This window comes from Cervus canadensis, chromosome 2 (genome assembly GCF_019320065.1).
Source record: "Cervus canadensis isolate Bull #8, Minnesota chromosome 2, ASM1932006v1, whole genome shotgun sequence".
NCBI classification, from domain to species: domain Eukaryota; kingdom Metazoa; phylum Chordata; class Mammalia; order Artiodactyla; family Cervidae; genus Cervus; species Cervus canadensis.
This window is the reverse complement of record NC_057387.1, coordinates 74,036,185-74,051,098: the sequence shown is the minus strand read 5'-3', so window position 1 is coordinate 74,051,098 and position 14,914 is coordinate 74,036,185. Positions and strand designations below refer to the sequence as shown.

The 14,914-nt window shown below is 40.4% G+C and overlaps 1 protein-coding gene across 1 annotated transcript in view; it reads right to left on the bottom strand.

Moving 5' to 3' along the window:
- Positions 1 to 6,438: 6,438 nt before the first annotated feature.
- Positions 6,439 to 14,914, bottom strand: part of C2H1orf141 (chromosome 2 C1orf141 homolog) — a 56,154-nt gene continuing 47,678 nt past the window's right edge. Inside the window, exon 8 of the mRNA XM_043461024.1 lies at positions 6,439 to 6,814. Coding sequence (XP_043316959.1) covers positions 6,788 to 6,814 — 27 coding nt within the window. The 3' untranslated portion in view covers positions 6,439 to 6,787. The remainder of the gene's footprint in view (positions 6,815 to 14,914) is intronic.

Here is a 14,914-nt window from a genome sequence, read left to right as displayed (position 1 = left end):
AAAGGGAAAGTGAAAGAAAGTGTTCTTTCAGTGGAGCACTGGGAATTGTTGAATGGATCCTTGGAAGATTAATTAATTCTATGGTAGTACCCACATTTGATGGGCTTTCTGCTTAGAAGAGGTTGGGACTTACCTGGTGGTACAGTGGATAGGAATCTGCCTGCCAATGCAGGGGACACGGGTTCGATCCCTGGTCCAGGAAGATTCCACATGCTGCACGGCAGCTAAGCCCCTGTACTACACTACTGAGCCTGCAGTGTAGAGCCCGCAAGCCACAACCATTGAGCCCACGTGCCTGGAGCCTGAGCTCTGCAACAAGAGAAGCTACTGCAATAAGAAGCCCGCCCACTGCAACTAGACAGTGGTCCCCGGTTTTCACAACTAGAGAAACGCCCATGCAGCAAAGAAGACCCAGCACAGCTAAAAATAAATAAAATTATTTTTAAAAAGGATAATCCCTCAAGTTTATTTCCTTATGGGATGTTAATAAGCTTGGTATTTATTACGAGCATATTCACTTTAGCATTCTTTTGGCTGATATATAAATCTGTCTTCATATTTTCTTTTGAACTAGTTTTAACATCTCATTCTTTACTCATTAATTGTTATTGTTCAGTTTCTAAAATTGTGTTCGATTCTCTGTGACCCCATGGACTGCAGCGTGTAGGCTTCCCTGTCCTTCACTATCTCCGGTAGTTTTCTCAAACTCATGTCCATCAAACCAGTGATGCCATCCAACTATCTTATCCTCTGTCGCCCCCTTCTCCTACTGCCCTCAGTCTTTCCCAGCATGAGAGTCTTTTCCAATGAGTCGGCTCTTTGCCTCAAGTGACAAAGTATCAGAGCTTCAGCTTCAGCGTCAGTCCTTCCAGTGAATATTTAAGGTCGATTTCCTTTAGGATTGACTGGTTGGATCTCCTTTCCTTGCAGTCCAAGGGACTCTCAAGATTCTTCTCCAGCACGAAAATTCAAAAGCATCAATTCTTCAGTGCTCAGCCTTCTTAATGGTCCTACTTGCACATCCTTACATGACTACTGGAGAAAATCATAGATTTAACTAGAGGGACCTTTGTTGGCAAAGTGATGTCTCTGCTTTTTAATATGCTGTCTAGGTATGTCAGAGCTTTTCTCCCAAGGAGCAAGCATCTGATAACTTCATCACTGCAGTCACTATCTACAGTGATTTTGAAGCCAAAGAAAATAAAATCTGTCATTGTTTCCACTTTTTCGCCATGAAGTGATGGGACCAGGTGCCATGATCTTAGTTTTTTGAATGTTGAGTTTTAAGCCAGCTTTTTCACTCTCCTTTTCCACCATCATCAAATGGCCCTTAGTTGCTCTTCAATTTCTGCCTTTAGTGTGGTAATTATCTGCATATTTGAGGTTGTTGATCTTTCTCCTGGTAATCTTGATTCCAACTTGTGATTCATCTCATTAATTATGGATTGATAAAATCTTTGACCTGTGTTCATTTCATATTTCTATGAGAGTCACACTTTTTAACTTTTTGAAAGTTATACTTAGGAGAAATCTAACTTGGTCAAGTAATGCTGATGGATCAAGTCTAGTGAATCAAGTGGGTTCAGAGGAAGCCATAGATTTTTGTTTATGACCACACTACATGCTTACAGGATCTTACTTCCCAGGGATTGAACAAGGGCCCAGCAGTGAAACTTCTGAATCCTAAACACTGGACCGCCAGTAGAAGTTAACCTGAAGAACTTTCTGACAGTGTGTACTGAGTACTTCCAACTGATCCTCAAATCTGCTCACTACCCAGCTCTGGACTCTGGGAGGTTGATTTCTGTGGGTTACATCATGGGCTCTCCTAACTCAGGGCTGGGACTAGAATGAAGCAAGAGAGACACCTAGGGCACCACATATAAAAAACACTCATTCTCAGACCCTGACAGAAAGTGCTTCCTTGAATGCGGTGCCCTCGGCACTTCTCTAGCTTCACTCTAGTCTCTGTGCTGTGCTTAGTTGCTCAGTCCTGGCTGACTCTCTGTGACCCCATGGACTGTAGCCTGCCAGGCTCCTCTGTCCATGGGGTTTTCCAGGGAAGAATATTGGAGTGGGCTGCCATTTCCTCCTCCAGGGTATCTTCCCTTGTCAGGGATCGAACCCTCATCTTCCACATTGCAAGCAGATTCTTCACCACTGCACCCCCTAGGAAGCCCCCACTCAAGGCTCAGCCTGTCTTAAACCCAGACTTCACATTGATTTTAGCCAATAGCATTATAGTCACAAGAGGGAAAGAGGAGAGTGAGGTTATGATATTTATTATAACCCCTGTAAGCAGATGAGTAAAGTATGCGGAAGATGTGGATTCAATCCCTGAGTTTGAAATGAGCACAGTAGTTTGAACGTTCTTTGGCATTGCCCTTCTTTGAGATTGGAATGAACACTGACTTTTTCCAGTGCTGTGTTTACTGCTGAGTTTTCCAAATTGGCTAGCATATTGAGTGCAGCACTTTCACGGCATCATCTTTTAGGATTTTAAATAAATAGCTCAGCTGGAATTCCATCACCTCTGCTAGCTTTGTGCATAGTAATGCCCACTTGACTTCACACTCTAGGACATCTGGCTCTAGGTGAGTGACCACACCAATGTGGTTATCAAGGTTATTAAGACCTTTTTTTGTGTAGTTCTTCTTTGTATTCTTGCCACCTTTTCTTAATCTCTTCTGCTTCTGTTAGGTCCTTGCCATTTCTGTCCTTTACTGTGCCCATCTTTGCATGAAATATTCCCTTAGTATCTCCAATTTTCTTGAAGAGATCTCTAGTCTTTCTTATTCTATTATTTCCCTCTATTTCTTTTCATTGTTCACATAAGAAGGCTTTCTTATATCTCCTTGCTATTCTCTGGAACTCTGCATTCAGTTGGGCAAATATTTCCTTTTCTCTTTGCCTTTTGCTTCTCTTCTTTTCTCAATTATTTGTAAGGCTTCCTCAGATAACCACTTTGCCTTCTTGCGTTTCTTTTTCTTTGGAATTGTTTTGGTCACTGCCTTGTGTACAATGTTATGAACCTCTGTCCACAGTTCTTCAAACACTCTGTCTACCAGACCTAATCCTTTGAATCTATTCATCATCTCCACTGTATAATCATAAGGGATTTGATTTAGGTCATACCTGAATGGTCTAGTGGCTTTCCCTACTTTCTTCAATTTAAGCCTAAATTTTGTGATAAGGAGCTGATTATCTGAGCCACAGTCAGCTCCAAGTCTTGTTTTTGCTGACTGTATAGAGCTTCTCCATCTTCTGCTGCAAAGAATATAATCAATCTGATTTCAGTGTTGACCATTGGGTGATCACATGGATCACAGCCTTGTGTAACCTAGTGAAGCTATGAGTGATGCCATGCAGGGCCACCAAGATGGACGGGTCATTGTAGAAAGTTCTAACAAGACGTGGTCCACTGGAGAAGGGAAAGGCAAACCACTCCAGTATTCTTGCCTCAAGAACCCCATGAGAAGTATGAAAAAGCAAAAAGATATGGCACTGGAAGATGAGCCCCTAGATTGATAGGTGTCCAATATGCTCTTGGGGAAGAGCAGAGAAACAGTTCCAGGAAGAATGAAGAGGCTAAGCCAAAGCGGACATGATGCTCAGTTGTGGATGTGTCTGGTGGTGAAAGTAGTCTGATGCTGTAAAGAACAATATTGCATAGAAACCTGGAATATTAGGTTCATGAATCAAGGTAAATTGGACATGACCAAGCAGGAGATGACCAAGAGTGAATATTGACATTTTAGCAATCAGTGAACCAAAATGTGCAGGAATGGGCAAATTTAATTCAGATGACCATTGTATCTGCTGCTGTTGTTGTACTCAACAACAGTACTCAAGAAACCAAGCACCACACTCGGAGAGTTGGAGAACTCAGGTTTATTATGCCAGCGGGCCCAGAGGCGTTAACACTCCAAACTCTGAGCCCCGAACAAAGGGGTTACAGAGTTTTATACATGGACAGGCATGATTAAGTGGGTTTGCAGGGGCTGAGGTGATCGCAAAGAGTAGGACAAGGATGAGTTTTTAGTATTGTGAGTCCCCACTTTCTGAGACCTATGTGATCTAGACTTTGCAAGGAGCAAGCTGAGTTACAGAGGTAGAAAGAGCAGGAGGTTACGTAAAAATTTTAACTTTCTTCTTCACTGTGGGCAAGAATCCCTTAGAAGAAATGGAGTAGCCACCATGGTCAACAAGAGTCCGAAATGCAGAGTTGGATGAAATCTCAAAAACTGACAGAATGATCTTGGTTCATTTCTAAGACAAACCATTCAACATCACAGTAATCCAAGTCTATGCCCCAGCCACTAATGCCAAAGCTGAAGTTGAATGGTTCTATGAAGACCTACAAGACCTTCTAGAACTAACACCAAGAAAAGATGTCCTTTTCATCATAAGGGATTGGAATGCAAAAGTAGGAAGTCAAGAGATACCTGGAGTAACAGGCCAGTTTGGCCTTAGAGTACAAAATGAAGTAGGGCAAAGGCTAATCGAGTTTTGCCAAGAGATTATACTAGTCACAGCAAACACCCTCTTCCAACAACACAAGAGACAACTCTACACATGAACATCAACAGATGGTCAATACCAAAACCAGTCAGTTTTTATAGGGGTGGGTAATTTCATACTAATGATTGGGAGGAGTATTCCAGCTATTTTGGGGAAGGGGTAGGGAGTGCCAGGAATTGGGCCACTGCCCACTTTTTGACCTTTATGGTAGGACTTGGAGCTCTCACGGAGCCTGTGAGTGTGTCGTTTAGCTTGCCGGTGTGTTACAAAGAGCATACACTGAGGCTCAGGGTCTGGTGGAAGTTGCCTCATCTGCCATCGTGGACCTACTTGGTTCTAATCAGTTTATGTTGTGTCCTCAGGCTATTCCATTCTTTTAAACATTGTGCCCTGCCCCCTTCCATACTGTTTCAGAGTTGCTCACCCAATGGAATGATTGAGTCAGCAGAATGCACACATTTACCCAATTTATTGCTGCTCCCCCTGAATTGGGTCAAAGAAAAATCAGTTCCCTAGTGTTTACAGTCTTTTAACAGATTAGTTCTATGCAGCCAAGACACTTGAACTAATTACTAATACCCCTAATGAAGCTTCCCATTGCTCTTAGTAGAGAAAAGTGAGGTAGTGAGTAGGGCAGGAAACCATGGGTATTAGCAGAGAGAAGTCCCTCTCTCTGTAGGGGAACAAGAAGAGCAGGGAAACAGGTGTTCCCGTCTAACTTTCCCTTGCTGTTTGAATTTAATCATTAAGTTATGTTTAATCAGGGGTGTGTCTAGCACCCTTTAGAGAGGATTCAGCTATCAGTGAAGTCCTGCTCCTATATTTATGAGATCGCTCCAACAGTGTACCTTTTTTTGGATTCTCCTGGGAATATCGCTTAATAGTGTTAATTTTGTGTTCAGAAGGCTCTAGAATATACAGTAATCATTACATAACAGAGAAGAACAAACTGATTCAATATTGGATCTGTTCCTTCAGCTCCAACCTTTGCGCTCTGTTGCCTGTGCTTAGTCATGCTGGCTCTGCACCTTTGAAAAACAGTGTTACCTATAACCTGAAGTATACGTGATAGCCCATTCTCAAGGTTCTGCTTCCCTTGACCTTTAAAGGTGTAACACCTTTCATTCATACAAAGTTGCAAAACAGATAACAGCAGTTGTCTTGTTGGAGGCTTATAGGAACCTCATGACCAGACCTGCGCAGACAGCTGCAAGAGCAAGGATTATCACATCTTCTCAGTTTGCAACAAGCAGCCACCTCTCCTCCCTTTTCAGTATAAAAGAAACCTGAGTTTTAACTCAGATAAGAGGCAGTTTGGGACATTAGCCTGCCACCTTCTCAGTCTGCTGACTTTCAGAATAAAGTCACTATTCCTTGCCCCAACACTTTGTTTATTGACCTGTTATGCAGTGAACAATACAAGTTTGGACTCAGTAACAATTATATTAATTAGATTAATTTCAAGACCAAGATGTATCAAGATTAAAAATTTCATTTCCTATTTTATTTCCCGTCTCAAATTATGGCCAGCCCACTTCCCAGTATAAGTCAACAGAGGTGCTGTTATGAGATTAATACACTTTAGTAATGAAATGCTAACACAGAAATGCCCAATTTTGAATACATCGCCCCCCACTCTAAAATTTCTTGTGAGAAATTAAATTCAAAGATTAAAGTCCCAAAGAGACTGTAATAGTCTGACCTTGTTACAGAAACAATTTTACCTTGTCTTGCTGCTGCTGCTAAGTCGCTTCAGTCGTGTCCGACTCTGTGCGACCCCATAGACAGCAGCCCACCAGGCTCCCCCGTCCCTGGGATTCTCCAGGCAAGAACACTGGAGTGGGTTGCCATTTCCTTCTCCAACGCATGCATGCATGCATGCTAAGTCACTTCAGTCGTGTCCGACTCTCTGTGACCCCATGGACAGCAGCCCACTAGACTCCTCTGTCCACGGGATTCTCCAGGCAAGAATACCGGAGCGGGTTGACATTTCCTTCTCTTAGTGACCAACGATATAAAAAACTTATTTCTTGATCATGTTACATGAGGGCTATGGGTTGGTTGAGGCTCTTCTGGCCTTTGTAGGATTCAACTTGCCTTGTTTGCAAATGTCTTCTCATAGTGGACCCGGATTCAAGAATGACCACTACTTGAGACATGCTGTTCTCATGGTGGAGGACAGGAGCAAGAAGAGCAAAGCTGAATCTTCTGAGTCACATCTGCTCACATTCTATTGGTTAAAGTAAGTCCCACGACCAAGCCCACCTCAGTGGAGTAGGGAAATACACTTCAACTGTGGAGATACGTGGAAAAGGTATGGAAGAAATCAATAACTGTGAACAAATTGGAAATATTTTATAAACAAGTGTTTAAAATTTTTGCCTTTATGAATTAAAATCTCCAACCTCTACCTCTCTCCCATCTTTCTTACCTTCTCTTCTGCCCCATCTCTCTGACTTCTTCACTCTTCTGCTTTTAAGAGGTCATGTGATTATATTAAGCCCACCAATAATTCTGAATAATCTCCATATTTGGGGTCAGATGGTTAGTAACCTTAAATCTGTCTTCAAAGTCCTTTCACAGTTGTATCTAGCTTAGTGTTTGAAAAACAAAGTTGGGAATCTTGGGGAGACATCTTTGAAATTCTACTTACCACACTGGCTTCAACAGTGAAATAAGAAAAGTTATTTGTGAACTCATCTAGTCCTGGGGCATGTCACTGCCTTCTAGGAAATTAGTTCATTCAAATTATTCACTTCTAGGGGTCAATTCTGAGCGTTTCTTTCTTGATAGGAAATCAATCCATTATTTTTTTTAGATTTTCAAATGTGTTGGCATAAATCTGCATGTAATATTTCTTATGCTTCTTTTGCTTGCTCCTATATCTATGGTTATAGGTGCATAAACTAATCAAACTGATCACATGGACCACAGCCTTGTTTAACTCAGTGAAACTATGAGCCATGCTTTGTAGGGCCACCCAAGACAGACGGACGGGTCATGGTGGAGAGTTCTGACAAAACAAGGTCCACTGGTGAAGGGAATGGCAAACCACTTCAGTATTCTTGCCTTGAGAACCCCATGAAGAGTATGAAAAGGCAAAAAGAAAGGACGACTGAAAGATGAACTCCCCAGGTTGGTAGGGGCCCAATATGCTACTGGAGAAGACTGGAGAAATAATTCCACTTATTTCTGGAGAAAGAATGAAGAGATGGAGCCAAAGTGAAAACAACACCCAGTTGTTGATGTGACTGGTGATGGAAGTAGAGTCTGATGCTGTAAAGAACAATATTGCACAGGAACCTGGAAGGTTAGGTCTATGCATCAAGGTAAACTGGAAGTGGTCAAACAGGAGATGGCAAGAGTGAACATCAATGTTTTAGGAATCAGTGAACTAAAATGGACTGGAATGGGTGAATTTAATTCAGATGACCATTATATCTACTACTGTGGGCAAGAATCCCTTAGAAGAAATGGAGTAACCCTCATAGTCAACAAAAGAGTCCTAAATGCAGTACTTGGGTGCAGTCTCAAAAATGACAAAATGATCTCTGTTCATTTCCAAGGCAAAGCATTCAATATCACAGTAATCCAAGTCTATGTCAAATAAACTGAAATTGAACGGTTCTATGAAGACTACAAGACCTTCCAGAAGTAACACCCAAAAAAGATGTCCTTTTCATTATAGGGGACTGGAAAGTAAAAGTAGGAAGTCAAGAGGTACCTGGAGTAACAGGCAAGTTTGGCCTTGGAGTACAAAATGAAGCAGGGCAAAAGCTAACAGAGTTCTGCCAAGAAAATACACTGGTCATAGAAAACACTCTCTTCCAACAATATAAGAAATGACTCTACAGATGGACACCACCAGATGCTCAATACAGGTATCAGATTGATTATATTCTTTGCAGCCAAGGATGGAGAAGCTCTATACAGTCAGCAAAAAAAAAAAAAGACCGGGAGCTGACTATGGCTCAGATGAACTCCTTATTGCAAAATTCAGACTTAAATTGAAGAAAGTAGGGAAAACTCCTAGGCCATCCAGGTATGACCCAAATCAAATCCCTTATGCTTATACAGTGGAAGTGACAAATAGATTCAAGGGTTTAGATCTGATAGAGTGTCTGAAGAACTATGGATGGAGGTTCATGGCATTGTATACATGGCAGTGATCAAGACTATCCCAAGAAAAAAAATGCAAAAAGGCAAAATGGTTATCTGAGGAGGCCTTACAAATAGCTGAGAAGAGAAGAGAAAGGCAAAGGAGAAAAGGAAGGATATACCCATTTGAATGCAGAGTTCCAAAGAATAGCAAGGAGAGATAAGAAAGCCTTCCTCAGTGATCAATGCAAAGAAATAGAGGAAAACAATAGAATGGGAAAGACTAGCAGTCTTTTCAAGAAAATTAGAGATACCAAGGGATTATTTCATGCAAAGGACAGAAATGGTATGGACCTAACAGAATCAGAAAATAATAAGAAGAGATGGTAAGAATACACAGAAAAACTATACAAAAAAGATCTTCATGACCCAGATAACCATGATGGTGTGATCACTCACCTAGAGCCAGACAACCTGGAATGAGAAGTCAAGTGGGGCTTAGGAAGCATCACTACAAATAATGCTAGTGGAGGTGATGGAATTCCAGCTGAGCTCTTTCCAATCCTAAAAGATGATGCTGTGTAAGTGCTGCACTCAATATGCCAGCAAATTTGGAAAACTCAACAGTGGCCACAGGACTAGAAAAGGTCAGTTTTGATTCCAATCCCAAAGAAAGGTAATGCCAAAGAGTGTTCAAACTACCACACAATTGCACTCATCTCACAAGCTAACAAAGTAATGCTCAAAATTCTTCAGGCCAGGCCTCAAAAGTATGTGAAACAAGAACTTCCAGATATTCAAGCTGGATTTAGAAAAGGCAGAGGAACCAGAGGTCAAATTGCCAACATCCACTGGATTATAGAAAAAGTGAGAGTTTCAGAAAAACATCTATTTTTGCTTTGTTGACTTTGCCAAAGCCTTTGACTGTGTGTATCACAATAAACTGTGGAAAATTCTTAAAGTGATGGGAATACCAGACCTCCTGACCTGCCTCCTGAAAAATCTGTATGCAGGCCAAGAAGCAACAGTTAGAACCGGACATCGAACAATGGACTGGTTCCAAATTGGGAAGGGAGTTCGTCAAGGATGTATATTGTCACCCTGCTTATTTAACCTATACACAGATTACATCAACTGAAATGCCGGGCTGTATGAGGCACAAGCTGGAGTCTAGATTGCAGAGAGAAATATCAAAATAACCTCAGATATGCAGATGACACCACCCTTATGTCAGAAAGTGAAGAGTAACTGAAAAGCCTCTTGATGAAAGTAAAAGAGGAGAGTGGAAAAGGTGGCTTAAAACTCAACGTTCAAAAAACTAAGATCATGGCATCCAGTCCCATCACTTCATGCAAATAGATGGGAAACATGAAAACTGTGACGGACTTAATTTTCTTGGGCTCCAAAATCACTGCAGGTACTGACTGCAGCCATGAAAGTAAAAGATGCTTGCTCCTTGGAAGAAAAGCTAAGACCAACCTAGACAGCATATTAAAAAGCAGAGACTTTACTTTGCCAACAAAGGTCCATATAGTCAAAGCTGTGGTTTTTCCATGTATGGATGTGAGAGTTGGACCATAAAGAAAGCTGAGCACCCAAGAATAAATGCTTTTGAACTGTGGTGTTGGAGAAGACTCTTCAGAGTCCCTAGGACTGCAAGGAGATCCAACCGGTAGATCCTAAAGGAAATCAGTCCTGAATATTCACTGGAAGGACTGTTGTTGAAGCTGAATCTCCAACAATTTGACCACCTGATGGGAAGAACTGATTCATTTGAAAAGACCCTGATGCTGGGAAAGATTGAAGTTGGGAGGAGAAGGGGACAACAGAGGATGAGGTAGCTGGATGGCATCACCAACTTGTTGGACATGAGTTTGAGCCAGCTCCAGGAGTTCGTAATGAACAGGGAGGCCTGGTGTGCTGCATTCCACAGGGTCACAAAGAGTCGGACACGACTGAGTGACTGAACTGAATCTCTATGGTTGTTTCTTTTCTCACTCATAATTATATTCCTTTTTTGCTCCTTTCTCTTAAATCAGGTTTGAGAATAGCTTATCCATTTTAGTGTATTTTACTTTATTTTTTAAAACAGTAGAATTTATTTATTTATTTATATGTCTTTCATTTACGGCTGCGCTGCGTCTCAGTTGCTGTGTGGGCTTTCCCTAGTTGTGGTAAATGGGGGATACTCTCTAGTTGTTGGGCACAGGCATTTCACTGCAGTGGCTTCTCTTGCTATGAAGTACAGGCTCTAGGGCACTCAGGCTCAGCAGTTGCCACTCCCAGGCTCTGGAGCATAGCCTCAGTAGTTGTGGTACATGGACTTAGCTTCTCCATGGCAGGCATGATCCTCCTGGATCAGGGATGGAACCCATGTCTCCTGTATTGGCAGGCAGATTCTTCACCACTGAGTCACCAGGGAAGTCTCATTTTAGTGTATTTTAAAAACAAACACACAAAACAATAATTTTTGTTCTTATTCACCCTTTTATATGTTATTTTTTTATGTGTTTTCTATTTTCCAAAATAAGAACCTTGGGATCCTTTTCATTGAAATCTTTTCATTAAGAAAAACGATGTAAAAAGGAAGAAAGAAGAAAAATAATAAAAGGAAGAAGAAGAAGAAAGGAGGAGATGAGAGAAGAAAGAAAAACAAGAAATGTAACTTTTGTTTTAAGCTATTGTGCCATAAAGTTTGAAATGAAGTGGCTTCTTTTTCATTACTTTTTACTTTATAGTTTGAATTTTGTTTTCTTCTTTATCCTTTATTTTTAAGCAGCTAATATATTTGGATTCTGTTTCATTTTGATTGCTTTTTATTGAGTTATTTTTTTTAAGTTCTCTATATTCATTAAAAAGAAAAAAAAAACAAGTGTTTCTGTGTAGGCCTGCACATAATTCATTTTCTATGTACAAGCTCAAAAATTTATTTTCTCTGTTTCAGAAAAACAAAGAAACCAGAGTCTATATTCATTACATTAATTTTATTAATTGCATTATATAATTACTCTGTATCCATACTTTTTTTGTTTTACCCGTTTTAACTCTTAAAGAAGGGAATTTATGCCTTCCACAATAATTTTATTTTTATTACATTCTCCTGAGATTTCTAATAGCTTTTGTTTTATATAACTAGCTGTTTTGTTGTTTGGTACATATATAGTGCACCAAAGATGCTGTTATATCTTTTACAGATAGTGTGTTTCTATTATTACATAAAGTGTAAGGTCCTTCTTTGTCACATTTATTGTTTCTAATCTTAAATTTTAACATGTGATATTAATAATGCCACTGCAGTTTCTCTTTGTTTCATTGATCTGGTATCTCTGTCTCCATTCCTTTATTTTCAAGCTTCTTTTTATTGCTTTAACTATATTTCTTATAAACAGAATATATTTATCCCTTTGTGTCAAAGGGATTGGTTCCAGGACCTCCCACAGATACCAAAACCTATGGATGCTCAACTTCCTTATATAAAATGGGGTAGTATTTGTGTAAAACCTATGTACATCCTCCCATACACGTTAAATCATCTCTAGATTACTTAACAATACCTAATACAATGTAAATGCTATGTAAATATTTATAAATATAATGTAAATGATATGTAAATAGCTGCTGATGCTAGGCAAATTCAAGTTTTGATTTTTGGAACTTTTCAGAATTTTTTTTTAAATAAGACTTTCTATCTGTGTTTGGTTGAATTCACAGATGTAGAACCCATGTATACATAAAGCTGATTGTATAATTGTTATTTTTTTAAACTCAGTCTGAGAGTCTCTGTTTTTTAAAGGGAAAATTCAGGCATTTCCCTGGTGGTACAGTGGATGAGAATCTGTCTGCTAATGCAAGGGACATGGGTTCGATCCCTGGTCTGGGAAGATTGCACGTACTTCAGAGCAACTAAGCCCATGTGCCACAACTACTGAGCCGACACACAGCAACTACAGAAACCTGAGTGCCCAGAGTTAGGGCTCCGCAGCAAAAGAAGCGAACCGCCATGAAGGCTTCACACCTCAATGAAGAGTAGCCCCTGCTCGCTGCAACTAGCATAGCCAAAAATAAATGAGTAAATTTTTTAAAAATAAAAGGAAAATTCAAGCAATTCAAATATAGTCTGACAGATATTTGATACCAATATTTTATGTTTTTATATCATGTTTGTTCTTTTTCATTTTTATTATATTTTATAAATTGCATTTCCCCTTATTTTGGAAGCTTTCTTATATTTTCTACTCAATTAATACTTACCTATTCTATCAGTTCAGATTGTGATTGAGAGTCATACATACAACCAGTATTTTGTGTGTGTGTGATATACTTGAATCTACTTAAGTGCTTTTTATTATTTTTTTAAATCAAATTATCCCTGTCTACTCCAGAATCTTTATCTGTTCTACTTATTTTATAGCTGATTGCTAAATGAGCTGGACTTGGCAGGATGAGTAAACAGGAAAAAACTTTTTTTTTCAAATTTTTTCTCACTGCTAATCCTACAAAATTACTACGTTTGCTTATTCCTCCCCATCCCTAGGTGAAACCTCTGTCAGTTCTCACGCCCTTTCCCCTGTTATGTCCTGCCTGGATGGCCACCATTTGCTTGCTGTGACTCTTTAGATGGGTTGCTATTTTTCTCATATGGCTCAGAGAAGTTTAGGTCTGTTTATGGCAGTATTTAGTGACCACAGCTGTGTAAGTGGTAGAAGGTAAAGTCCTTTTCATTATGGACTGGTTCTATAAAAGCAAGCAGAATATAATCCTCTGCTGAGGCATTTAAAGGAAAAATTCTCTGAGTTGCAGGTTTTTTCATAGGTTTAGTGTTTTCTTCTTAGTCTCCTGGGGACCAACGAGACCAGGAACACTTAGAGAGAAGCAGAGACAATCTTTCCCAGGGGTAATCTACAGAGTCCAACTGCCAGCCAGTCCCGAGACACAGCACAGTTTCCATTATTGCTTCTAACTCAGGCACTGGTCTCCGGAGCCATACTCAGATCTCAGCATTGGAACAGAAACCTTGTCTGAACTTGCACCCCACTTTCTGCAGATCCTAGCATCTGTTTGGCTAAGGAGATAATAGATTAAAGCTGAGAGTACAAGAGAAAGGTGGTGAGCTTATGTCACCATCTTCCCACAACCCACTGCTCCCAGCTGTCCAGCTATTTCAATGGCCAATCCTCAGTGAGATGGAATTTTTAAATTGAGTTAGTGCCCTTCTAAAGAATAAAACTCACATGCTGCAGCAGAAACTTCCAAAAAATAACATAAAAAATCCTCAATTCTAATTTAAGTTTACTTTGGGCTAAAGTCTGAAGACTGACTGTAGTTAGGTTTAGCCTCTAATTTAGAAAAGGTTGTAGTAAGAGACCTTTGGGAACATCTTTTAAGAAGTTATACTTACATTAAGAGCAGGGGAAAGGATGGGCTTCCCTGGTGGCTCAGATGGTCAAGAATCTGCCTGCAACACAGGAGACCAGGGTTTGATCCCTGGGTTGGGAAGATCCGCTGGAGAAGGGAATGGCAACCCACTCCAGTATTTTTGCCTGGAAAATTCTAAGGATAGAGGAGCCTGGCGGGCTATGGTACACGGGGTCACAAAGATTCAGGCACAACTGAGTGACTAACACACACACACACGTTAAGAACAGGAGAAAGGATGGGAATAAAAGGGGAATTTTAAATAAATGCTTACCATACTCAAGAGACTCCACATTGTTTATTTAATCTTTAAAACGAAAGTGAAAGCCATTTAGTTGTGTCTGACTCTTTGTGATCCCGTGGACTATACAATCCATGGAAATCTCCAGGCCAGAATGCTGGAGCGGATAGCCTTTCTCTTCTCCAGGGGATCTTCCCAACCCAGTGATCAGACCCAGGTCTCGCATTGCAGGCAGATTCTTTACCAGCCGAGCCACAAGGGAAGCCCAATCTTTAAAATAATCATACTGTAAAACAAGGTATTGTTGTCCTCATTTTAAGGCAGGAATATAGAAAAGTGAGACTCAGATAGTTGACATTATTTGCCCAAGTTGACTCATAACTGCCCAGATTCAGGGTCTACACCTGTTTCTCTTATACTGAATATCAGGAAACTCTACCATCATCACTTGTGCTATTACTAGGTATATTTTCTATTTCTTGTCATTTTTACTGTTAGTGGTTAAGAGTCTGGTGGTTAAGAGTCTGTGTTTTCTCTTCTGAGACCGCAGGGTAATTAGGGAAACTATGTTGTTTTGCAGTAAGCCATGGGGATTACTGCAGGGAATGTGGTGGGGGGTGGAGATAGGGGGAGAATGGA